This window comes from Oncorhynchus masou, chromosome 3 (assembly GCF_036934945.1).
Source record: "Oncorhynchus masou masou isolate Uvic2021 chromosome 3, UVic_Omas_1.1, whole genome shotgun sequence".
NCBI lineage: Eukaryota > Metazoa > Chordata > Actinopteri > Salmoniformes > Salmonidae > Oncorhynchus > Oncorhynchus masou.
Window position 1 is genome coordinate 18,243,335 of NC_088214.1, and position 27,698 is coordinate 18,271,032.

Consider the following 27,698-nt stretch of genomic DNA (forward strand, 5'->3'; position numbering starts at 1 on the left):
TGCTTGTCATTCAGTTTACTTTATCATTACAAAATATTCTGAAGATAGTTATTCTGATATTCTGATGACAATTTGTATAATGTAGGCTAAACGTAAATGTAATGTTACCAATTTTGCAGTGTTTATGGACTGGTCATACACTAGGGCTACCTGTCAGTGCGGGTTATTATGAGGTTATTATAGGTAAAGATATTTTTTATTGACATAAGAGGCCAATAGGAACATTCTTTGAATTTCTCACCATATTTTGCCTGATCTTTTGCTTGATATCAGGGTTGGGGTTAAATTATATTCGAATTTTATTACTTCTCCCTGTAAATTAAATTCAAATTCCAGGCCAGTCTTTGAATTCAGAGATTCCAATATTAGGTAAATTCCATTAATTCCATTCCCAATTCAATATTATGAACAAAACAATTCCACAAATTTGAATTTAATTCCCTCAGGGTTTGAGGCTGATCATTTCACTGTTCAGACAGCCTCGCTATAATAAAAATATAGAAATACACGTTTAAATTATTTAAAACAAATCCTGTAGTCAAATTCTTTATACTAAGTGGGTTAATTCCATTACCTGGGAAATGTACAAATATTGAATTCCAATTCAATTCCAAAGATTAAATGTGTTTACAATTCAAATTAAATTTAAATTCATTATTGAATTCAATAATATAATTGGAATTTCAAATTAAATTGGAATTTAACCTAACCCTGCTTGATATACTTAATCAATTATTCTTGTGAGTATTGCATTCTTATTTAAATACATACTCGTTCAGTACTATAGTCTCATATTCCAGTAAGCCTATGAAAACATGTTTTTGTATAGCCTATTGCATTTGGATTGTTTGCCAACTGCTCTTATGAATATTTCACAACATAAGTATATCATATGACATGATCAACAGCAGATCAATTAGTATTGCTGATAAGAATGGAAGATGAAATGATGTACCCCCTCTCAGCAATAGCCACGGATGCCTAATTATATAACACCACAGTGCTACAGGCCACTGACACATTAACAATTCAACACTCAATACTCTTAAACAATGAACAATTCAATGGCATTTGAACATACACTAGACATATATGAACATGCCAACAATCATGACTAGGGCCTGACCAGAGCCCTGAGTTCTTCCCGCTCAGGTTAAGTGGAAAGGAAAAATAATCAATAAATATGTATTTCTCAGTCATGCTTTTGTAGTGTCTACCAGTATCAGTAATTCATCTATTCACAACAACATGGAGAACCAGGACATTATATTTATACAGTGACATCATCATTATTTTCTTGTAGGTCAGAGCACTGCTTTGCCCCCTGTCTTCATCCCAGTTAGCCTCCAGCGTGAGGACGTGTCTACTGCATCCCAAGCCCTCCCAATTATCAATGAAGATGGGGATCCAGGGCCAGAGCCAGGTCCTGCCAATCAGACCTCACCAGACCAAGCGGATAGAGCCCCAACCAAACCAGCTGTTACCAACAGCGACAAGCTGCACCAATCAGATTCTGTTACAGACTCTGGTGACAGCGATGACATGACTGTGACCAATCAGATGACCAAGTCTCCAGCTGCACACACAGTCAACACTGTTATCACCACCCAAGACAATGCCACTCTCGCAGGTACTGTAATCCAAAGGATATTTCACTTCTATCAGCGTCATTAAGCCTGTCTATATTCCCAATGGTTACCCTGAGGCAGTCCTGTCTATGTAATACTATAGTAATTATATTACTCTGTAACTTTCTCTCAGCCACCACTCAGCTGGTAGCTTGTTTATATAGTGTTCAGTCTGAAAATAGACAGCCACATTCTGCAAAAGCTGCTTGTTTGCAAACACAGAAGCTTGCCTCAGGCTCCACCCACCATCAAACAGCTTACCAGGGGAATAAAAGGCTCCATCTTTCCCTTCTATCATGGTATGCCCTGGGCCTGGCTTCCTGTGTGCCTTGGCAACAGGGAGTAGAGGGGTGTTGAGCGGTATAGAGGAGGATGTGGCAACCTGATGTAGGAGGTATCGTTTTAACAAATATAACTATCTCTGTCAATGCTGAGCGAGTCTGCTGTGTCTGATGCCTCTTCTGCCTGACAAACACACAATATGACATAATACCATCCAGATTTCAATATATTTGTCTCTCTCATTCTCCTCCTTTTGCTTTCAAATAACAATGAGTACAACCTCATTTAGGAGAAGCAGTAATGATGGTAAATGAAAAAAGACTCATTGCAGAACCCTTATCTGTTACTTCCATTGAGATACTGTATGTACAGTGTGTAATACTGTCTGTATGTAATACTGTTGTAATTATATTTCTATGTGATTATCACTCAGCCGTTCCAGATGGCTCCTCCTCCTCATCCACTGTGAAGAGCACCTTCCCTGCAGGACTGCCCTCCATCCTAGGGGACACTACTAGCCACCCCTCCAACCTAGGGGACACTACTAGCCACCCCTCCACCCTAGGGGCACTACCCACCCTGGTTTCGCTGGAGGCCACCTCACCACCTCTACTCCTCCTGTCTTAGATACCAACCTACTTCCATCCCATGTTTTAATACCGATCCAGTCCTCTGTCCAACCCAGCACCCTTGCCCTGATCCCTTCCGCAACTCAACCCCTCACCATGGAGCATCCCCAGACCTCTGCCCCAGTCCACATCCCTGTCAGCCTACCTCAACAGGAGGTTCCATCGGAGCTCAATGTTGGAGATGAGGGTAAGGCGATAATATACCAATTAATCAATCAAATTGTTCACTCATTATCCAGTTAACAAATTACACAATTAATTAGACAATCAATCAATAAATCAGTTAACGTGTTGTTCCAGACAAAGGGCCACATCTTCACTCTCCTCTGGACCCTGTGCTGGCTGGCCTGGTCTCTGTCTTCATTGTCACCACAGCCGTAGTCTCTGTCATCCTCTTCCTCAAGTTCCGCCAACGAACCGACCACCCGGACTTCCACCGGCTGCAGGATCTACCTATGGTGACCATACTATACTTGACATGTTAGATTCAGGTCTTCTGTGGCATGACATTTTGTTCATGTGAGATATATGATTTCAATTAATTTGAAGTGATATAGTGTTTGGCAACATTATGACTCTCTTTTTTTGTCTTCCTGTCCAGGATGACTTGATGGAAGACACGCCACTTTCCAGATACACTTACACTTACTGATGATGGAAACTTTTTATCAACAACAGTCAACTTTTCTTCTAGCACAGCTACAAAGCAAACACCCAATGGGCTGCAATTTTGGATCCTGGCAAAGCTTTTGACTGGACTCGAGGCCCTCTGCCAGTGCCCATGTTGATTCCCTATGATTCCCCCTTCTGAGCAGTTTCCAATTTGATTGTGTTCTGTTAACAATGAGAGGGCTTTCAATACCCAATGAGGAGTTTCAAGACTAGGCCAACATCAGAGGTTTCAACATTAAGCCAACATCAGAGGTTCCGTTTAAACATTAGACCAACACCCTCAATATTCCCTTTGAAACTCTCGGATGTCTCATCTGCACAGGGGTCTGTTTTGTTCTTCAGAGACGAGTTCCCTTTGTAATGCACCCCCTCCTCCTGATACAGGTCATGCACAGCACAGGCTGCACTTTAATGTGTTATAGATACAGTCACAGTGCTCTCACAGTCTCCAAAGCCCCTAAATGAGTTGGTACTGTATGAAGAAGACACAATGTCACGTTGGATGTTGTTGCCTGAGTCCAGGATCGAGGGAAAATGGAAAGGGAGTGAAAGATGGTTACTGTAGAGATACTTGATTTACATGTTTATCAGTCTCCCATAAACCATGTTATAGAACTATTCTAATCCTTGAACTGACCAAATATGAGTGAAGTGCTCTTTCAAACCAGAATGCCTAGTGGGTTGAAAAACATCCATTCTTGGTCTTACTTGATAGCCAGTAAACATTCTGTAAATGTAACCCAAAACAGTCAGAGAAACAGTCAGCTTCTCTGCATTCGTTGGTTAATTAGATTGGGGGTGTAGAAAGGCAGGGGCGGCTGATCCATTTTTAGCCCAGTGGGCCTGTCTAACTTCTTTTTTTTTTTTTTTGTGCAAAATGATGATGATCTGGCTAATAATGGGGGCCTCAAGGTAAAAAAAAAAAATGGGCTGGTGTGTTAGAAATACCAGTGGCCATTTCTGGTCCCAGTCCGCTCTTGCAGAAAGGGGGTCACCTGCAATAAGCGTGACTTGATTCAAAGCCATATAGATACAGATCCATTTCATAGACTACTTTGAGGAGAAAGGTTAAGGGATAAAAGTTCACCAATGGTGATGAGACGGCAGTGCTTCATGTGGAAGTGATCAGCTAATAAACATTGTTAAACACAAATGGTGCAAAGTATAGTATTATCAAAATGTAAATGCAAAATGTATGCTTAGTATTTCTTTACAAGCCATAGGAAATTATGTAATTAGATATTTATTAACTATTTACTTGATATTTAAGAGTGTCTCAGAAAATGATCCTTTAAGTTAATTGGAAATAATAAAATGCAGAAACAGCGGAGTATGTATTAGAACTATGAGATTTTAAGTGACATTTAGATTGAAAATTACCTGAAGAAAATTACTTTTTGTCGTGCACTGCAACAAATCATTTTTACCGTGTTTAAGTGTTTTACCTGTAAGTGCCAAAAGTGATGTAAGAGGTTGACATACAGATTCAGGGTTAACTGTAAAAAATGAACATTTAAGGACATTTTTAATAAATAAACCTAAACCCTTTTTGCTGTGTGCCTATGACTCTACAGCATAATCAGGAAGTGATTCACAAGTTCAGAGAGCTATTGTATTGTTAATTATACTGGACAAAATATAAACGCAACAATGGGAGAACAGATGCTGCTGGAAGTGGTTTTGGAGGGCCAGTAGGAGGCACTCTTTCCTCAGGTCTAAAAAAATATCCCAATGCCCCAGGGCAGTGATTGGGGACACTGCCCTGTGTAGGGTGCCGTCTTTCGGATGGGACTCTCTGAGGTCATTAAAGGTCCCATGGCACTTATCGTAAGAGTAGGGGTGTTAACCCCGGTGTCCTGGCTAAATTCCCAATCTGGCCCTCAAACCATCACGGTCACCTAACAATCCCCAGTTTACAATTGGCTCATTCATCCCCCTCCTCTCCCCTGTAACTATTCCCCAGGTCGTTGCTGCAAATGAGAAAGTGTTCTCAGTCAACTTACCTGGTAAAATAACGGAAAAATAAATAAAAGATTTGACTGATTTACAGTTCATAAGGAAATCAGTCAATTAAAATAAATAAATTAGGCCCTAATCTATGGATTTCACATGACTGGTAATACAGATTGGCATCTGTTAGTCACAGTAAAAAACAGGGATCATCAGCTAGATTCAGCCGAGGGCTGATTTCTTTCTTGAGTGGATGGTCGGGAGGCCAAAAATATACTCATTTTAAACCTTCCTTACATTTGAATAATATCACATATGTCTCTCTATTATGTGTGAGAATACTTTGGAACAAATGTCCCACTCCTCTTCAATGGCTGTGCGAAGTTGCTGGATATTGGCGAGAACTGGAACACGCTGTCTTACACATCGATCCAGAGCATTCCAAATATACTCAATGGTAGGCAGGCTGTGGAAGAACTGGGACATTTTCAGTTTCCAGGAATTGTATATAGATCCTTGTGACATGAGCCTGTGCATTATCATGCTGAAACATGAGGTGATGTCGGCGGCTAAATGGCATGAGAATGAGCCTCAGGATCTCGTCACGGTATCCCTGTGCATTCAAATGGATATCACTAAAATGCAATAGTGTTCATTGTCCGTAGCTTGTGCCTGCCCATAACATAACCCCACCGCCATCATGGGGCACTCTGTTTAAAACGCTGACATCAGTAAACCGCTCGCCAACACGACACCATACACGTGGTCTGCGGTTGTGAGGTTGGTTGGACATACTGCTAAATTCTCTAAAACGACATTGGAGGCAGCTTATGAACATTCAATTCTTTAGCAACAACTCTGGTGGACATTCCTGCAGTAAGCATGCCAATTGCACACTCCCTCAAAACTTGAGACATCTGTGGCATTGTGTTGTGTGACAAAACTGCACATTTTAGAGTGGCTTTTTATTGTCCCCAGCACAAGGTGCACCTGTGAAATGATTATGCTGTTTAATCAGCTTCTTGATATGCCACACCTGTCAGGTGATGGATTATCTTGGCAAAGGAGAAAATTCTCACTAACAGAGAAATTAGCTTTTTGCGTGTATGGAACATTTCTGGGATCTATTATTTCAGCTCAAGAAACATGGGACCAACACTTTACGTGTTGTGTTTATATTTTTGTTCAGTTTAGTACAGTCCCCAGCCCTAAACCAACCATGAACAGAACATTGCCTAATGGTTAAGATAATAGTAAGGCATTTATTGTTCCTGCATGTAGGCTTAGAGGTGATGGGGCAGCAGGTAGCTTAGCGGTAACAAAAGTTGGGCCAATAACCAAAAGGTTGCTGGTTTGAATCCCCGAGCCAACTAGTTGAAAAATCTGTCAATATGCCCTTGGGCAAGGCACTTAACCCTAATTGCTCCTATCGTTGTTCTGGATAAGAGCGTCTGCTAAATGACTAAAAGGTGTAAACTTAGGACAACTATGCAGATCAATGAGGACAACCACACACATTAACCTCTTGGTTCACTCTGGTTCTTCTGAAGCAATAACATCTCCTTATTCTCCACACACACACACACACCTCACGCCCATGGATACAAACATTAAAACACAAGTCCATGATAGAACCTAGAAATGTTATTTAAGCCCATTTTCCATGGTCATTTTCTACATTAGAATTTCATTTAGAATACAGCACAGGAGGATGCTAAGGGTAGGACGGATCCTAATTATGGCAGGTATGGAGAGAATGGAATGGCTTAAAACACCTGGAAACTATGTGTTTGATGCCATTCCAAATAATTCTGCTCCAGCCATTAACACGAGCCTGTCCTCTCCAATGAAGGTGCCACCAACCTCCTGTGGAATACAGTTTTGGCAACATTATGCATAAAAAAAGTCCACACTCTAACAAAGAGTAGCTGGTGAAGCACCATGAACAGCTTATCTGGGCCTATCAGTGTTGAGGAGGGGGTCTGGGAGGAGTTGGCGTGGTGTGGTAGTTATGGAATGATAAACTAACAGTTGTGGTAATCTCTTTCCAAATGTTTACTGAACTCGGTCTGTACATATCATACACAAGTATGGATGCCCACAAAGGACATCCTACAACTACTAATAGACTGGGGTCAGGTGGGGTTGCAGTGCCTCTCACTGAGGAATGGTAGCAGGAATGGCAGCGGGAAAGGGAGCTGAGAACCTCATCCTGGTCTCATCCCAGGCCTCACCCAGTCACCACAGCCTAACAGGGTTCTGCCAAAGTTGGCTACGGTCAGAATCATGCCCAGCAGAGCAATGTTCCCGGATAACCCCGGCATCCGTTTTTTAGGATCTGATAGGAATACATAGAACAAAACCCTTGAGTAAAGGATGCCATAATGTTAATAAATTATTGTATTATAAGCATATTTATCAATTGTCTTACCTCCAGTGGAGTATCCGTATGCATAGATCTCCCTGCTTATAACCCATGTCATTCCAAGTCCACTGACGAGGCGCTGTAACACAATGGCTCCCTGTTAAACAACGGACTCTTAAAGAGTCTTAATAAAGGGGACTCCAGATGAGTGTCTTTATGGAGTACTCTGACTAACTAACTGTAAAGTCTGGGATGCATGGTACGCACATCTAACATATATAGTAAATTAATGAATGGTGGAACTCACAGGACTATGCAGACCCCCAATGGCCAGACTGAAGAGGAAAACAGGGTAGCTCTCCAGGCTGTGAAGAAAAAAATAACTTTAACCTAATATTACAAGAAATGTTGGGTGTTTATAACAAACATCTGGTTGTTTCCTCTGCTGCTTCTGTGAAGCACATACTAAATGTTCATACTACATAGTACACACGTGTTCTGATGGGCTCGCTGGATGCAGTTGAAGATATTTCCAGAGTCTGGATCATTGCTGTACATCTGAGGGTACTGTCCAACAGAGAAGAGATCAGGGGAACCATCCTGAGGTTTTATAGCCTAGTTTAAGCTTTAGATTATTCATTGGCTGACACACAGTGGGCCAGGTCCCGGGCAACTCACATTGATCTTGTACTTTTTGCGAGCTTTGCCAACTTTCACAGCGAGGTGGGCAACCATGACCATGCTGGCAACACCAGTGAGAACCACATACCCATATTCTTTAGACAGCACAACCATTCTGGCACTGATCTCCTGCTGCAAGAGAAAAACACAGAGCCTACAGGTGAGTTGGTCAATCCCACTTTGACTGTAGATAAGATACTGGTTGAAGTCCAATAAGTAACCAGATTAGTTAGTAGGCCCTAAATTAAGAAATTACATTAGATCAATGCCAAGTCGTTGAAACCAGAATATACTAAATTTTCTTGGAAAATAGGCTTCTATGCTAATATGGAATGTGCTTATTATGTCTATTGTAGCCTATTGTTAGGATACTAAACTGCAAAAACCCTTCCCCTCAGCAAAGTTCTCAAAATGTGACACAAAATAACCATCTATGCATGTAGTACAGTGCACATAAAAGTTACAAATAAGCAATAGGTGCATATCTTCGCATTTTCAAGCGAGTAATTCAGTTGAACTTGATGCGCTAAAACACATGCCTAACTCCACCGAGGGCCAAGTGTCTGCGGGCTTTCACTCGTCCCTTGTAACTGATTTACGAATTAAGGTCACTGAATTGTAAGGAACTCTCCTCACCTGGTTACCTAGGTCTTAATCGAAAAGAAGAAAAAAAACGGCAGACACGAATAGGTCCTCCATGGAATGAGTTTGACACCCCTACGCTAAAAGCTCCCAAAACAAAAGCCGTGTTTGAGAGCATCAAAACGATTGCAGGCGACTGCCGACTGACTGATCTACAAATCACCTTGCATCATAAATAACTACTCATTAGTATTTGTAGATCAGTCAATCAATACATTGCGAGTATGATCCTCTCGAACACGGCCAACGTGAGAACTATTTATTTATTTATTTTATTTACATTTACATTACATTTAAGTCATTTAGCAGACGCTCTTATCCAGAGCGACTCACCTTTATTTAACCAGGTAGGCAAGTTGAGAACAAGTTCTCATTTACAATTGCGACCTGGCCAAGATAAAGCAAAGCAGTTCGACACATACAACGACACAGAGTTACACATGGAGTAAAACAAACATACAGTCAATAATACAGTATAAACAAGTCGAACTAGAAGTGCAACATTATAAGCTATCCAGCAACAATACGTAACGTTGAATACCGTTTGTAAAATAAGTGTTATTTACCTGTTACTGACGATCTGAATAATGTTCGCAATTGAAAGTGGTCCGTCTTGTTGTCAGTCAGTAATCCTGTATCCTGTGTCGTCAACTCGTAAAGGAGTCAGTCCTATTTAAACACACAGAAGAGGCGTGGTGCCTCCCCCTAGTGGGATAGAGTTAATTTGGGTTGTATCAGATCGTAGGACTACTACCAATAATTCTGAATTTTAGCATGACATTAAGTAATATAATAAAAGAGTGAAATTAATAGAATAACTTTATTTACAGTTAGTGTTTCACAAGCCTATTTAAAGTATGTTTATTTGAGTGCAACCTCTTCATTTTCCTATGTGAGTTCAAACAGGGCCATATCTGACTCACAAACCCCTTGAGCTCTGGTTCTCTGGTCAGCCTAGTCATTGTGACAGTGTCATGCGTGAGGGAAGTTCCCTTATGTTCACTACAGTTTTTGATAGAAAGTAATCAATCAGTTTTACTTCCCTTGTATAGAGTGATTATGCTGGCTCTTATCTACTGAAGGTGTGGCCTTGGATTAGACAGACGGGTTTAGTCATAGGACCATTTCAGTATTAACTTCTGTTAGTTTGTAATAGTATTTTTATTGGAATTTCACAATTTACACCCATATTAAGAGATACAACAATAGAGACAAAGCACACAGAAAAAAAACAAGAAAGACATCACCCACTTACACATATCTACGCGTATATCTACGCGTATATATATATATATATATACATACACATACACACATATACGCGCACGCACACACCCATACATACATACACCATTTTCCTCTTACCGCTCGGTGCTTCTCTCACCCCATCACCATCATTGCGTCTCTCAATACATACATTTTAAACAAACTTACAAACAGAAATTAAACAAAAAAGCTCAGTTTAAACCAAGAGGTTAGGTTCCACACATGGAACGTACAGTGTAGTTCTGAAATACATAGATCCCCGCCATTCTAAGAGAATCCTTGCAGCATAATAGATGATACCTCAGGTTCTAGGTAATTTAGATAAGGTTCCCATACTTTGTAGAACTGGTCTGTTTTAGAATGCAATGTACATGTCAGATATTCCAGAGGCATCCATTCAAATAGTATCTTATGCCAATCTTTAATAGAAGGAACCTTATCACTAATCCACTGTAAAAGGATGTTTTTCCTCGCTGCGAAGGTAAGGATGTTGTAAAGCCTCCTTTTACCCACAGAAGTAACATGCCTACTAGGGAGACCCAACAGTAAAGAAACTGGGTCCAATTCTAGATCAACCCCTAGGATATTTTCAATTTCTTGCAGAACACCAGACCAGTATCTTTTGTATTTTGGTACATGACCATAAACAATGTGTTAGGGTGCCTGTATCAGTTTTGCATTTAAGACACTGAGGGGAAGAGGAAGTGGGGCTAAAAGCATGTCTGCGATTTGGGGATATATGCATCTGTGTATTATTCTTAATTGGATTGCTCTAGTACGATTACATATAAACTTCTGTTAGTTAATTTGTGTTAAGATAAGTGTTGATTTCACTGGTGTGATTTTTTCCAGTTACATTTGTTTTCATCCGTTTGGTTTTTGTTTTAGTCTGGCACATTATGTCATACTAATTCTTCTCAATATCAAATGTAAACAATTGACAGGCCCAACATTCAATTTACATTCCAAGTGTTGGTCATAGGGAAGAGAATCCTGTTTTGCAATATTTTAACAATACTACATCACTAGATGGCACTATATCTTTAGTAAACAGCAGCCGTAAGTACACTTTCTGAATGGCAGAAGCTTTGAGACTTTGGTCTCAGAGAAAGGATCATGACAATATCCCATTATGAAAAGTGTGAATAAATGCTCTCAGATTGGTTATGCTTCTTTGTTCTTTTTTGAAGCAGGGACATAATTGTGGATGAAGGCTATTATCTCTTGCTGACTGGCACTCTCTCTTTCGGTTGTTGACAGGCATTTCTCTGTCAAATGCTTTGAGATTATTTTTGTAATGAAAAGCGCCATAGATGTTGATTGAATTATTAATTATTATTATAATCCCTCTCCAGCATCACAGCTGTCCTCCCACCATGCTGCTGAATCAGCAGTTCAACACCTACACATCTCTCTGAGAGATGCAATGGGGAATCCATGTGTATGTGGCTTGTGGGAGAAAAGTTGTGTGAACTGGCTCTTGCCATGTCAATGTTGTAGGTTATATAACAATAATATTGAAATAGTGGCATATGGCTCCATGCCCAAGCAGCCTGGCACTCTAAGTTTATGACCCTGCATCTGGCAGGCATATGACACTAGACACACACACACACACACACACACACACACACACACACACACACACACACACACACACACACACACACACACACATGACAGTTCATGACAGTGTAATAACCATCATACCATTTTTAAATCGGCACTATGTAATTTAATTTAATTGATAAATAAATAAATACATTGAGATAGAGTGTTCTGTTGGGCCATTATAGTGTCACAATTGGCTATACCCTGGGCATTCTATTTCCAGAGCGATTTGGGTGCATTTGTAGAATTAGGTAACCTCTCCTAGCTTGTGTGACTGCTTGACTCCAGTTGTTTAGGCTTTCTTTAGCTCCGTCCTCTCTCTCCTCACACACTCGATCCAACGCGTGAGCAGTGAGAGATCACCATACCGCCCACATTCTCATTAGCGGCTCAGTTTCAGAGAGGGCAGTCAGACCACTAGGCTACGACGCGCGAACGAACTCTCCTGCATATTAAGTTGAAATGGCGGCAGTTCCACACAAATGATTGATACTAGAAGAAACACTCCAATCGACCAAATCCAATTACAGAGAATTGGAACTGAGAGGGCGCTTGGGCGTCTGGAGTCCATCAGTTCCACTATAATGGATACGCACGGGAACCAAAACGTGAGGCGACTCTCGGAATGAACTACACAAACTTGCAAGGACAAGTGGCCAACGTCAAACCTCATTATCAGGTAACTATAATTTAATAATTTGAAATAGTTAATAGCATTTACGTTAGGCTAACTGATAGGCCCCAACTGGCAGAGGACATAGGCTATTAATGAATAATGTGGCGTGGTTTGTCCAAACGTAATTGATGAAGTCCTCACCAGTGTCATGCGTCTTGCTCCGCAGCCCAGCGCGCAATCCTTGCGGCTCATCATTCTGCTGATCCTAGTCATGGGGGTGGCCCCATCCCCAGCTCTAACAGCGGGATGCCCGGCACGATGCATATGCGATGACCAGCTGGTGGTCCAGTGCGCCGGGCAGCATCTCACCGCCTTCCCCACTGACCTACCGCTGGCCACTCGGCAGCTCATCATCTCTAACAATCGCATCGTGGAGCTGCCGCCGTTGCAGCTCAACTACCTGTCGGACTTGGTGTACTTGGACTGTAGCAACAATTCCCTGACGGAGATTTCAATGTCCACATTCGGGAACCTGGGGAAGCTTGCTTACCTGGACTTGTCCTTCAACACCTTAACGCGGATAGAGGACAGGACGTTCGGGCCGCTCTCCAGCCTCGTGATGCTGAGAATGACGGACAACCCCGGCCTGTCGGATATTCACCCGGACGCTTTCGCAAAGAACTCGGCGCTGCAGGTGCTGGACGTGAGCCGGAACAACCTGACTGTGCTCAACATCAGTTCTCTCATCGCGCTGCCCACCCTGCGCTCGGTCGGCCTCAGCGGGAATTCCTGGAGCTGCGACTGCGATAACGAGGACCTCTGTCTCTGGGTTCACATCGAGGCATTCAAGTTTCAAGGTAAAACTAGCTGCACCTTCAGATATAAATATAAATCCAGATTATTCCCTCTTTCTATATGGTTTGTGTAAGTTTGGTGGTTTTGTCTTACCTTTCAAATTTGTTAGATGTGCTGGCCCATAAGACATAGCTACTACTGTACTGTGATTATATTCTGTGATATGCTGTACTAATCATACCAACATCATACACATTGTAAATCCATATTGTATATCAAAGTCAGTATTGGGGGGGGCTGGACCAATAGCAGTAGAGGACCGCCATTCTCTCCAGCTCTGCACTTCCCAGGCCTCTATCAATGAATGTTTCCATGTTCACACGCTCCTGAAATGCTCACTGAAAGCATTTCACTTTCCCAACCACATGCACTTCATATAACATAGGTCAACTACATGTTTCATTTATGAGTTCATGAATGAGATCTACTACACTAACACAATGAAGACGTTTAGGAATGTCATTTCAAATAGAATATGTGGAAAGACTGATATGAATATTGTTTATGCAGTAGTGGTGGGTGGGTAAAATCACAGGGGAAGTCAATCCAGGAAAAAAAGCCATATTACAACCTGTGTTGTGATAATTGCATTGTTTGCTCTATAAACTATTAGTTCATATGCCTTGACACTGTGATATATATGCTTAAAGCTGAGACGATAAGACACAGTGGCAGAATAAATTCAACCACACCTTTACATTTGTTTCATTACAAAACCGGAGAACAAGTCCACTAAACATATTGCATGCAACAAACAGTATATGACCTACAGCATGGTCAAGCAAAGTAATGTTTCCGACATTTTTGGACTATTAAACAACTATTGATTTAGAACCACTGAGAGTTACCGCAAGTCGCAAAGAAAACAGGGGCTGCTTCGACTATTCCAGTACCACCCCAACTTCAACATCATCTAATCACCTCTGCTTAGTCTAATACAGTGACAACTAAAAGATACCAAAAACGATTTAGTTCAATCAAGGTTAGCTAAATATGATGTGGCTGTCCATGGTATTGATTTGTGTGAGTGTGTGTGTGTGTGCGTACGTGCAAGTAGAACACACATGTTGACTCACCCTACTTGTAAAGAAACGCCAATGCCATTCCTCTTTCATGTTGCCTAAATGGTCTATGACTGTCATACATTAAATGGTTTTAGTTTTTGTTGTCATATTCCGAGGCTACCTGGCTGAAATACTTACTCGCTAGCCTAACTTCCTTTCATGGGCAACGATAAGCCAGGCCAGATAGTTAACAGTAGCATACTACATCTAGCAAAATGTTGATCTTCCATTCTCTCAGGCCAGGGACACAATGTATTATTTTATGGTTGGATCAGAATCGTCTTTATAATCATTGGCCAGTACGTGGAGAATTAAGTAAAACCACAAGTCCAAATCCCTATCTACATCCATGATTAATTTAGGAAAGGGACTATTTTATCCATCTTTCTAGCTAGCTAGCTAACTAGCCCCCTGAGGACAACCGAACTAGATGCAACAATGAAAGTTTTTCAATAATAACATTTGGCCTGTGATGTGATTGGTCTGAAGTCAAATCCAAACTGGCTTCCCTTGACACTTTTTTTTGGTGCGCCAGGACCATTAATAGCAGAGCTCACTCAGTTTAGCTTAACACTGATTGGCTATTATTTTATTCATTTTTTTATCAAGGGAAGCCAAATCCTCGCTGGCTTCCATTGCATTCAATGCTACGTGCGGAAACAATGTCATACTCTTTCTGACCAGACAGCATCAGATAGATACGTTACACATACTGAGACAGAGCGGCGCTGTCTCCTTCGCTCTGATGCTTTTTCTAGTGTGATACATCCAGCCTCTTGCGAAATGAAGAAATTTGTGACACACAGAGAGGAATGATAAATGATTTGGTATTTTTGTAGTTGTTTTCTTGGCATCCAGGAATACACGCCACCGTGTTTATGACAGCAGCAGTAGAATAAACTTAATGAAAAAACTTAAGTGTTAATGTATATATTCCTAAATTTCATGTGCAGTTGCCTGCATCACAGGGCCTAGGGTGTCTTAAAATCAAAATCAAATCCATTTTTATTTGTCACATGCGCCGAATACACCTTACAGTGAAATGCTTATTTACAAGCCCTTAATCAACAATGCAGTTAAAAAAAGAAAGAGAAAACCTACAAAAAAATAAGAATAAAAAATACAAGTAACAAATAATTAAAGAGCAGCAGTAAAATAACAATAGCGAGGCTATATGCAGGGGTACCGGTACAGAGTCAATGTACGGGGGCACCGGTTCGTCGAGCTAATTGAGTTAACAGGTGACAGTGGAGGCTAATAACCATAACAGCAATTGAATATAATCTGCTAACTCAGGACTGAAATGAGACACATACTGAGGAGCCTTTCTCTTATTCCTTTACTCACTCATGCAATTAAGGCGTAATCCAAAAAACCCCAGTGTCTAGATGTCAAATTACCAGTGAATCGCATCTCCTCGTGTTCACCTGCACATCCTCCACCAACCGCTTCCACTTTAATCAACAAACTATATGCCTATGTAATGAAGGTGGCTCGGGGAACCACACTCATGTGATCAGTAACCTTGCCTGAGACCTAAACATTTTGGTCAGTTTCCTAGGCCTTTAGATAGGCTTTATCTCAGTGGACTAACAGTCTTGTGGTGTGCAATAAACCTTGGTTCAAATCCAGCCGGTTACATAATGCAACAAAATTCTGTTTTGAATAAGGGTTGCTTATTTTTTTTGTTACATTCTCATATCTTGACAGACCCCTCGACATTTTCCACATTTTGTTACATTACAGCCTTATTCTAAAATGGATAGCATTTTTTTTTATTCTCATCAATCTACACACAATACCCACAATGACAAAGCAAAAACAGGTTTGTAGACATTTTTGGCCAAAAAATGTAAAAAACTGAAATATCACATTTACATAAGTATTCAGACCCTTTACTCAGGACTTCGTTGAAGCACCTGTGGCAGCGATTACAGCCTCGAGTCTTCTTGGGTATGACACTACAAGCTTGGCACACCTGTATTTGGGGAGTTTCTCCAATTCTTCTCTCAAGCTCGTTAGGTTGGATAAGGAGCATCGCTGCACAGCTACTTTCAGGTCTCTCCAGAGATGTTTGATTTGGTTCAAGTCCAGGCTCTGGCTCGGCCACGCAAGGACATTCAGAGACTTGTCCCGATTCCACTCCTGCGTTGTCTTGGCTGTGTGCTTAGGGTCATTGTCCTGTTGGAGGGTGAACCTTCACCCCAGTCTGTCCTGGGCGCTCTGGAGCAGGTTTTCATCAAGGATCCCCCTGTACGTTTCTCCGTTCATCTTTCCATTGATCCTGACTAGTCTCCCAGTCCCTGCCACTGAAAAACATCCCCACAGCATGATGCTGCCACCACCATGCTTCACCATAGGGATGGTGCCAGGTTTCCTCCAGACATGACGCTTGGCATTATGGCTAAAGATTTCAATCTTGGTTTCATCAGACCAGAGAATCTTATTTCTCATCGTCTGAGTCCTTTAAGTGCCTTTTGGCAAATGCCAAGCGGGATGTCATGCCTTTTACTGAGGAGTAGTTTCTGTCTGGCCACTACCATAAATCCTGATGGGTGGAGTGCTGCAGAGATGGTTGTCCTTCTGGAAGCTTCTCCCATCTCCACAGAGGAACTCTGTCAGAGTGACCATCGGGTTCTTGGTCACCTCCCTGACCAAGGCCCTTCTCCCCTTATTGCTCAGTTTGGCCAAGGAGCTAGCTCTAGGAAGAGTCTTGGTGGTTACAAACTTCTTCCATTTAAGAATGATGGAGGCCACTGTGTTCTTGGGGACCTTCAATGCTGCAGAAATGTTTTGGTACCCTTCCCCAGAGCTGTGCCTCGACACTGTCTCGGAGCTCTACAGACAATTCCTTTGACCATATGGCTTAGATTTTGCTCTGACATGCACTGTCAACTGTGGGACCTTGTATAGACAGGTGTGTGCCTTTCCAAATCATGGCCAATCAATTGAATTTATCACAGGTGGACTCCAATAAAATTGTAGAAACAATGGAAACAGGATGGAAACAGGATGGAAACAGGATGGAAACAGGATGGAAACAGGATGGAAACAGGATGGAAACAGGATGGAAACAGGATGGTAACAGGATGGGAACAGGATGGAAACAGGATGGAAACAGGATGGAAACAGGATGGAAACAGGATGGAAACAGGATGGAAACAGGATGGAAACAGGATGGAAACAGGATGGAAACAGGATGGAAACAGGATGGAAACAGGATGGAAACAGGATGGAAACAGGATGCACCGGAGCTCAATTTCAAGTCTCATAGCAAAGGGTCTGAATACTTACGTAAATAACGTTTTTTATTTTTTTATTTTTTTATAAACGTGCAGAAATGTAAAAAAAAAAATCTGTTTTCGCTTAGTGATTATGGGGTATTGTGTGTAGATTGATGAGGAAAAAATGTTGGAGAAAGTCAAGGGGTTTGAAGACAACAAATATTTGATTTTGGATTTGTTCAGTTTGGAGTCTTCTGCTGCATTTTTGGGATGTGTCTATAGACAAAAGAGCAGTTATTTATAGTGCACCTCACTGAGCAAGAGCCAGTTTTACTAAAACCATGATACACCTACTAATGGGCATCCCCCGCACACACATGCACACACACACGCACACCAGCTCATCATCCTCTCCCCTGCAGCTCAGGCAGACTCCTAAACTAGTCCTGTAAGAGCTGTCCTATTTCCATGCTGCTCATTGCCTTTGTCTGCTTTAATATGGAGTATCCCTTCAAGCGAAAGCTTGCAGCAAGGGAGAACAAACACACATATTCCAGACCGCAGTGTTTTACGCAAAGAGCTCCTCTTGAGCTTACCAGTTCTGAGAGGCACTGCCTGTCTGTTGTCTCAGCAGTTTACAAATAATGCATTGATAGAAGGAAGGGAAGAAAAACCCACAGAAAGAACTAACAGATTCTCCACTGCTGTCTCACCTCCTAAAGATTAGCATACTGCCTGTAGTTAGCAGTTACATAAGGAAAGGGTATTTTAGGGTGGCCGGTAGCCTAGAGCGTTGGGCCAGTAACCAAAAGGTTGCTGGTTCAAATCCCTGAGCTGATTAGGTGAAATACATCTGCCAATGTGCCCTTGAGCAATGCACTTAACCCTAATTTCTCCTGAAATTCGCTCTGGATAAGAGTGTCTGAAAAAACAAATCCTAGAAACAGTGTGGTGTGGGGATGGTACGGTGAGAAGAGCCCTCTCCTTTGATGTCGGACCCTGAGGGGGAGGTGCCGGCGTCTTCCATGCCTTGGGGAGAGAGAGGGCTCTAGCCAAGTAGAGGGAGAGAAGTAGAAGTAGTACAGTGTTCACTGAGAAGAGGAGGGTGGTGTGTTGTATTGTTAATAGGAGTGCTAATATAGTGGTGTCAGGAGGTCTGAGGCGAGATCAGCGAACTATTGAAGTGTATTGTGGTGTCTATCTCCTTCGTGAAAACTCCCCACATCTGTGCTGCTAAATTAGTTTCCAAACTCTCAGGGCATCTGAAGACAGATGTCTTTGGAGACAACAGAAGATCTAGGCCCATCACTGTCATTATCCTATATCCATCATCCATTAAAGTCCATTTGTACTTGATCTGAAAATGTGGTCGGAGGCACCGTATGGAGGGTGTGACGCAATGGCGAATCCTCCGGAGGCATGCAGAGGACAAATTGAGCTCAGTACTGTATTGCTGTGCGCCTCCCAAATTTTGTAACAATGAGGAGGGCTCCGTAAATCTCAGCATTGACATAATTGGTTGACGGTAGGTGGGGGCGAGAGGTCCTATATAAACCCAAACTCACTTCCTTGACAACTTCCTTCATAATAGCTCTGCGCTGCTCCGTGGAGAGCAAGAAGTATGAATGCCCTGACTTCTGCAGAGGCTGTATCACCGTAAATGCTGCCGATGCAGATTGACCATGCAGCACCTTTACTCTATCGTTAGTGATGCTTATTTACTGGTTTCAGTTCTGCCTCTCCCATGCTCCCCTGATTTACGGAGCCCTCCGCATTGTTACAACATTTGGGAGGCGCAGAGCAATGCAGTACGGAGCTCAATTTGGCCTCTGCATGCCTCCGGAGGTTCCGAAATTGCGCCACACACTCCGACCACATTTTCAGATCAAGCACAAATGGACTTCTTTTCATATCACCAGACAGAGAGCACAGGGTCAGTTGCGACTGTGATGTAGGCTAAGACAAATCAAGAGAATACTGTGTGAATTTCTACAATGGAACACTAATTAAAGAATTAATTTGATGTTAATCAAAAATATCTCTTCCTACTATTAAACATTGCCTTACTGTTATTTGATCTGTATCTTCCAGTACACCATATAATCCTCTGCAGCTCCAATCAGATTTGTACTCAAATCTCAATAGATTAGACTAGTACAACATACTTTTAGTGTATGTGGACACCTGTTCGTCGAACATCTCATTCCAAAATCATGGGCCTTAATATGGAGTTGGTCCCCCCGTTTGCTGCTATAAAAGCCTCCACTCTTCTGGGAAGGCTTTCCACAAGATGTTGGAAAATTGCTGCGGGGACTTGCTTCCATTCAGCCACAACAGCATTAGTGAGGTCGGCCACTGATGTTGGGCGATTAGGCCTGGCTCGCAGTAGGCATTCCAATTCATCCCAAAGGTCAGGGCTCTGTGCAGGCCAGTCAAGCTCTTCCACACCGATCTCAAGAACAAACATTTCTGTATGGACCTCACTTTGTGCACGGGGGCATTGTCATGCTGAAACAGGAAAGGGCCTTCCCCAAACTGTTGCCACAAAGTTGGAAGCACAGAATAATCTAGAATATCATTATATACCTTAATGTTAAGATTTCCCTTCATCGGAACTAAGGGGCATAGCTCGAACCATGAAAAACAGCCCCAGACCACTATTCCTCCTCCACCAAACTTTACAGTTGGCACTCTGCATTGGGGACGGTAGCTTTCTCCTGGCATCCGCCAAACCCAGATTCATCCGTCAGACTGCCAGATGGTGAAGCGTGATTCATCACTCCAGAGAACGCGATTCCACTACTCTAGAGTCCATTGGCGGTGAGCTTTACACAACTCCAGCCAATGCTTGGCATTGCACACGATGATCTTAGGCTTGTGGTCGGGCTGCTCGGCCATGGTAAACCATTTCAATAAGCTTCCGCCGAACAGTTCTTGTGCGGATGTTGCTTCCAGAAGCAGTTTGGAACTCAGTAGGGAGTGATGCAGCCGAGGACAGACGATTTTTACGCGCTGCACACTTCAGTACTCGGCGGACCCGGTCGGTAAGCTTGTGTGGCCTACCAATTCGCAGCTGAGACGTTGTTGCTCCTAGATGTTTCCACTTCACAATACCAGAGCTTACAGTTGACCGGGGCAGCTCTAACAGGGCCGAAATTTAACAAACTGACTTTTTGGAAAGGTGGCATCCTATAATGATGCCACATTGAAAGTCACTGAGCTCTTCAGTAAGGCCATACTATTGCCAATGTTTGTCTATGGTGATTGTGTGGCTGTGTGCTCGATTTATACACATTTCAGCAACAAGTGTGGCAGAAATAGCCAAATCCACTCATTTCAAGGGGTGTTCACATACACGATATACAGTTGAAGTCGGAAGTGTACATACACTTAGGTTGTGTAACGGCTTTCTTCCTGGGAAGGAGAGGACCAAAGCGCAGCGTGGTAAGTGTCCATGGTTATTTAATGACAGAAACTCAACATGAACACACTACAAAACAATAAACGTGGCAAAAACCCAAAACAGTCCTATTTGGTGCAGAGAACACAAAGACAGGAAACAATCACCCACAAATCCCAACACAAAACAGGCTACCGAAATATGGTTCCCAATCAGAGACAATGACCAACACCTGCCTCTGATTGAGAACCATATCAGGCCAAACATAGAAATAGACTAACTAGACACACAACATAGAATGCCCACCCAGCTCACGTCCTGACCAACACGAAAACAAGGAAAACAAACAAGAACTATTGTCAGAACGTGACAGGTTGGAGTGATTGAAACTAGTTTTCAACCACTCCACAAATTTCTTGTTAACAATAGTTTTGGCAAGTCGGTTAGGACATCTACTTTGTGCATGACACAAGTCATTTTTCCAACAATTGTTTACAGACAGATTATTTCACTTATAATTCACCTTATCACAATTCCAGTGGGTCAGAAGTTTACATACACTAAGTTGACTGTGCCTTTAAGCAGCTTGGAAAATTCCAGAAAATTATGTCATGGCTTTAGAAATTTCTGATAGGCTAATTCACATCATTTGAGTCAATTGGAGGTGTACCTGTGGATGTATTTCAAGGCCTACCTTCAAACTCAGTGCCTTTTTGCTTGACATCATGGGAAAATCAAAAGAAATCAGCCAAGACCTAGAAAAAAAATGTTAGACCTCCACAAGTCTTGTTCATCCTTGGGAGCAATTGCCAAACGCCTGAAGGTACCACGTACACCTGTACAAACAATAGTACGCAAGTATAAACACCATGGGACCACGAAGCCGTCATACCGCTCAGGAAGGAGACGCGTTCTGTCTCCTAGAGATGAACGTACTTTGGTGCGAAAAGCGCAAATCAATCTCAGAACAACAGCAAAGGACCTTGTGAAGATGCTGGAGGAAACAGGTACAAAAGTATCTATATCCATAGTAAAACAAGTCCTATATCGACATTACCTGAAAGGCCGCTCAGCAAGGAAGAAGTGACTGCTCCAAAACCGCCATAAAAAAGCCAGACTATGGTTTGCTACTGCTCATGGTGACAAAGATTCTACTTTTTGGAGAAATGTCCACTGGTCTGATGAAACGAAAGTAGAACTTTTTGGCCATAATGACCATCATTATGTTGGAGGAAAAAGGGGGAGGCTTGCAAGCGGAAGAACACCATCCCAACCGTGAGGCAAGGGGGTGGCAGCAACATGTTGTGGGGGTGCTTTGCTGCAGGAGGGACTGGTGCACTTCACAAAATAGATGGCATCATGAGGATGGAAAATTATGTGGATTTAATGAAACAAAATCTCAAGAAATTAGTCAGGAAGTTAAAGCCTGGTCGCAAATGGTTCTTCCAAATGGACAATGACCCCAAGCATACTTCCAAAGTTGTGACAAATGGCTTAAGGACAACAAAATCAAGGTATTGGAACGGCCATCACAAAGCCCTGACCTCAATCCTGTAGGAAATTAGTGGGCAGAACTGAAAAGGCATTTGCGAGCAAGGGTGCCTACAAACCTGACTCAGTTACACCAGCTCTGTCAGGAGGAATGGGCCAAAATTCACCCAACTTATTGTGGGAAGCTTGTGGAAGGCTACCCGGAACGTTTGACCCAAGTTAAACAATAGTTATGCAATTTAAAGGCAATGCTACCAAATAGTAATTGAGTGTATGTGAACCTCTGACCCACTGGGAATGTGATGAAAGAAATAAAAGCTGAAATAAATAATTCTCTACTATTATTCTGACATTTCACATTCTTAAAATATAGTGGTGATCCTAACTGACCTAAGACAGGGAATTTCTACTAGGATTAAATGTCAGGAATTGTGAAAAACTGAGTTTAAATGTATTTGGCTAAGGTGTATGTAAACTTCCGACTTCAAATGTATACTAAAGTATATCTCAATTTCCTCAATAAGTCCATCCATGCACAATATATGAACAAAACCAGCCAATTCTGTGGTGAAAAATATGCCAGTGTAAATAGTGCGTGAACAAAGTCTGCTGGCATGAAACACAGAATACAGAGCAGAGCACAGCCAGTCAGCCAGTCAGCCAGGCAGCCAGTCAGCCAGGCAGAAACAGTCAGCCAGTCAGCCAGGCAGAAACAGTAAAAGCCTTTTGAGCTGATCCCCAAACACAAAAAGCTGCGAAAACAAAAACAAATTAATATCCGTTGACATTCTCCAACACTCTGGTTATTGCAATCACATTTCAGGCATTTTTCTTCTTCAGAATATGACCCCTAACAAACCAAGGCTTCTGGATGATATCCAGGCAGCCATACAGACAGTATGATCATCTTTGAGTCTTTAGCATCTTTGATTAGACCATAATACTGTATAATACTGTCTCCCCAAAACCCATTTATAGTCGTCTATTCCTCTTCTGCAGCAGAGTAGGAGTAAGCTGTCTGGTCTTTGATGCTACAGCACAGGAGTTCCTGGTTCTGACAACCAAAACAAAAATCCCCTTGTCTATTGACATTCATGATTTCTGAGTGAGTGAGGGTCTTAGTCATGATGCAGGAGACTGCTGGAGGCATGCAGCCTAGCAGAAGAAAATCCCTTCTATCTGATTACTGTACAAGTCAGGCACAAAAGACAGAATTACCCAGTGAAATCCAGTAGGGTTTGAAATGTGCTTGAATTATTCAAAAGCTTCGGATTGGCTGTAATGTAATATCAACAACACACCAATAACAGACAGCAGCTCCTATTCTGTTACTTTCTGAAAAGGGAAACAAAAGTATTTAGCATGTGCTGTTTTCTTACATGGTATTTTATTTAGATTTTTTGCTCGAAATGGAAAGATATTTCAGGAGGTACTGTGTGTTATCTAGCTCTCAGGAAGGTTATGTAAAACGATATCATGTAATGTGTTTGAATTATTCAACAGGCCACAACTCCCTATTTGATGAAATATAATATTGATATCACCTTCCCTGGGTTGCTGACCTACGCACTTCAACACATCAAATAACATGTAGATTACCGACTAACGCAAATGCATCCGATTAACAATATTTGCCACATCAGCTTTATATAGAAAAACAAAAAACAAAGTAATGCTCAATAGTAATGTTGAAGTTGTTGGTTGGGGAATTGATAATAATAGTAGCAGTAAGTTGTTCTTTTGTTGGTAATACTGTATAGGCTCAGTACTAATTGTAATGTCTACTAGGATGGTAACACTTTTTGAATTGTCCGAAGTAAATGTTCAATAACTGTGAGCAACATTTAAACTATCTACTAACCATAGGAGGCTGCTGAGTGGAGGACGGCTCGTAATAATGGCTGGAAAGGAGCAAATGGAATGGCATCAAACATATGAAAACCATGTGTTTGATGTATTCGATACTATTGAACTAATTCCGCTCCAGCCATTACCACGAGCCCGTGCTCCTGTGCCCTAACCTTAACCCTTATCCCAACCCTAAACTTAACCCTTATCCCAACCCTAACCTTAACCCTTATGCCAACCCTAAACTTAACCCTAACCGTAGCAAGCAGTTGCTTATCAACAGATGGTGATACTATCTATATATCATCAATATTGGACTATCCAAATAAAGTGTGACCAAAATGGTCTTCACTAATATAACTAAGACATAGAGTCTTTACTTGTTAAGTGACATGGTCAAGAAAAACTCTGGATCTCTAATCATTACAACTAGTGATAGGCTCCTACTGCATCCCCAACTAGTGATCGGCTCCTACTGCATCCCCAACTAGTGATAGGCTCCTACTGCATCCCCAACTAGTGATCGGCTCCTACTGTATCCCCAACTAGTGATAGGCTCCTACTGCATCCCCAACTAGTGATCGGCTCCTACTGTATCCCCAACTAGTGATAGGCTCCTACTGTATCCCCAACTAGTGATAGGCTCCTACTGCATCCCCAACTAGAGATAGGCTCCTACTGTATCACCAACTAGTGATAGGCTCCTACTGTATCCCCAATACAAATACTAGTGTGACATTTTATTTGTTTTTATTTAACCTTTATTTTATCAGGGAGTCATACTGAGACCAAGTTCTCTTCTACAGATGAGCCCTGAATTACAGAAACGACAGAAAATAGACACATCGAAATATAAATACAAAATGCAAGCAGAAAGAAAAACATGGAAACAAAAAACAAACACACTCATTAGTAATAAGGTCAGGACTTATGAGAGTACTGTAGTTAACCCCCACTTGTGTTGTGTTCTCTTCCAGATGAGGGCCAGACGGTGTGCCGTGGTCCTCCTGACCTGCAGGGGCAGCGTCTGGGTGAGCTGGGGCTGCAGCTGCGGTCGCAGTGCCACCAGGGCCTGGGTTCCTGGGACTACCTGTTCTTCCTCGCCATCGGCTTCGTTATCTTTGCGGCAGGAACGGTGTCGGCGTGGGCAATCGGCGTGGTTATGGTACTGTACGAACGCTATGTCAAGAAGAAGAGCGAGCAGATGGACCCCGATGACGAGATTGAGCAGGACGCAGGACCTGGCACGGGGGGTGGAGGGGGTCACCATGCCAACCCACGAGGTAATGGGGATTTGAAAAACACTGGTCACATGGTGGTATGACTCCACCCTGTCCCACAGCCTCCCTACCGACTGTGCCTCGGAACCTACAGAACTACAAAACCTTTGATGTCATAAAATGGCAGAGGTTAAGAAGAAACTACAAAGCAGAGCACACTGGGATTAATAAAATACAGAAGAGAGACAACGCAGAAATGTGCCTGATTGAGAGTTGAATGGTTATAGTTCCTTAAAGTCCCAGTGCACAGTTTTGCATCATATTGTACAACAGCTGATGAACCTAACTTTGTAAAAGTGTGACAAAATGTGATCAGTGTTATTTACTGATAGTTGATGGTTGAAAATACAATCTAAACAGGACCTTCAAAATCAGCAGGTTTTGCATGGATGGAGTTTTGGCTTGTTGGTGACATCATATAGACCAATAACAAAGTGACTTCCAAACCTCTCTGACAATAGCAGCTAGTTCAGGTTACATGTCTCTCCCATTAGGTTCCCCCAAATAGGCCCCTCAATCAGACCACTCCCAGACAGTTATGGCAAAATTCTTGCTTGAGAAATAGTATTTTGACCATTTTAATGGAATACTATTACAGTAAGGTACTTAACTGTTACCCAGAAATTATTTAATATTGAGATAAAAACAGCTGCATTGGGCCTTTAATATACTATAATAATAGGATTCAATTCTCTGGTCCTGTGTGTGTGTGCTCACTTTGGTAGCCTGTGTGTGTGTGTATTGGGAGTTTGACTCCCCTCTACTATTAGCCAAGAGATCCTCTCTAAGTAGAGCCCTGTCTGCTGAGAGCCTTGGCTTCTACCCAGCTGGCTGTTGGAGCTATTCTGGCCGGCCTCTCAGTGGGGCCAGGTAAACACAGTACATGATAATTGATTTCCAGCCTTCCTGCTGTCCGTGTGTAGTAGGATGCAGAGTCCCGTCCACCCCACCTGTCTCTTCATGCACTGACTGCACCAAAAACCTTACAGTACCTACTGAATTATAGAACAATTCTACAGCAATAACACAAAACACTTCTACTGTGAAGCATAATGATTATTATGAAGCACAGTACTAGTCCTACTCTGGGACAGTGGCTTTCATCTGACCCAGCCCCTTTAGAATACTACTGACCATCCATCATTCTATATCCTACGACGTTAGCACTGGCTTCTATTAAAGCTAAATGCTACTCAGATCAGGTGGATCAACACTCACTGTCCTGTTGGTCCTCCGGCTGCACTATGACGTTAATCCTGACTCTGAATGTTATAAATTTAGTAGAGGTGAGTCTCTCCATTCATCCCAACAACAGCAGCTGCTCTAAGGAGAGGCTTGTGGCGGGATTACAGTGGCTCTGAGGGGCTGTAAGAGTACATATCCATTACACACGATGGATTGATACGCTGGAGAGGTTGTGTGAGAAGGAAGGAGGGAAGGAGAAAGGGAGTAAACACACACACATTAGGATGTGGCACACACGGGTGTTAGAGAGAAACTGGGGTCCAAGGTGCCCCCCAAGATGAATGCACTTCATTGATGTATAGACAGAATTCAGAACTTCTGTTCTGATACATCTAAGCGACAGGGAGCATGTTCTCTAGGAATACTAGAGGTAGTGTTGGCTGTTGGGCTGGTTTCCTGATCAAAGCAGAGATGTTACTACAGTTATCTGACCTTTATAGTGACACTGTTTATGCCTCTCTCTAGTCAACACTAGGTGAGTCTGAACAAGGAGATATGTCGGTGGTATGAACATAGTACTGTAACCCTCAAATAGGAGACTCAGGAATGTGTGTTTCTTTTTTTTTGTGGGGGGGGGGGGGGGTGACGGCCTGCCGGGGAACTGCCTTGCTCATGGGCAGAACGACTGATTTTTAACTTGTCAGCTCGGGGATTGGCTCCAGTAACCAACGCTCTAACCACTAGGCTACCTGCTGCCCCAACATGTAGGCTTGCTTGGATGCCTCAATGCACATTTTCAAACACAGGTTTCTGGTTGCTGTCATACTTGCATGTCATAAAACAGCCATAGTATGTGGCTGCAGTACCATACCTGCATGATCCCTACAGTACACTATATGATCATGCATTCACTATGCATGTTCAGTCCAAGGTCTGGTCCACATACCAGGCGGTATAACCCATGATATGCTGCAGTATGAGGACATCACGTTCTGGTAAACTCTCTGGT

General features: G+C 42.3%; 2 protein-coding genes across 4 annotated transcripts; one reads left to right on the forward strand and one right to left on the reverse strand.

Annotated features, from left to right (window-relative positions):
- Positions 1 to 6,684: 6,684 nt before the first annotated feature.
- On the reverse strand, positions 6,685 to 9,503 carry LOC135512003 (glutathione S-transferase 3, mitochondrial-like). 3 transcript variants are annotated; one of them, XM_064933580.1, is made up of 7 exons: positions 9,416 to 9,503; positions 9,183 to 9,236; positions 8,205 to 8,339; positions 8,020 to 8,093; positions 7,834 to 7,891; positions 7,593 to 7,683; positions 6,685 to 7,499 (listed from the first exon to the last, which is right to left on the reverse strand). In XM_064933580.1, exons 3-7 carry the CDS (start codon positions 8,319 to 8,321, stop codon positions 7,369 to 7,371), a joined length of 471 nt encoding a protein of 156 aa, XP_064789652.1. In that variant the 5' UTR covers positions 8,322 to 8,339; positions 9,183 to 9,236; positions 9,416 to 9,503; the 3' UTR covers positions 6,685 to 7,368. The 3 variants fall into 3 exon arrangements, with proteins under 3 accessions (XP_064789652.1, XP_064789660.1, XP_064789642.1); XM_064933588.1 differs by lacking the exon at positions 9,183 to 9,236 and having other exon boundaries at positions 7,593 to 7,665; XM_064933570.1 differs by lacking the exon at positions 9,183 to 9,236.
- A 2,726-nt stretch (positions 9,504 to 12,229) lies between these two features.
- Positions 12,230 to 27,294, forward strand: LOC135507839 (leucine-rich repeat-containing protein 52-like). The gene is made up of 3 exons (XM_064927537.1): positions 12,230 to 12,405; positions 12,569 to 13,199; positions 25,202 to 27,294. Exons 1-3 carry the CDS (start codon positions 12,352 to 12,354, stop codon positions 25,546 to 25,548), a joined length of 1,032 nt encoding a protein of 343 aa, XP_064783609.1. The 5' UTR covers positions 12,230 to 12,351; the 3' UTR covers positions 25,549 to 27,294.
- The last annotated feature ends 404 nt before the right edge of the window (positions 27,295 to 27,698 follow it).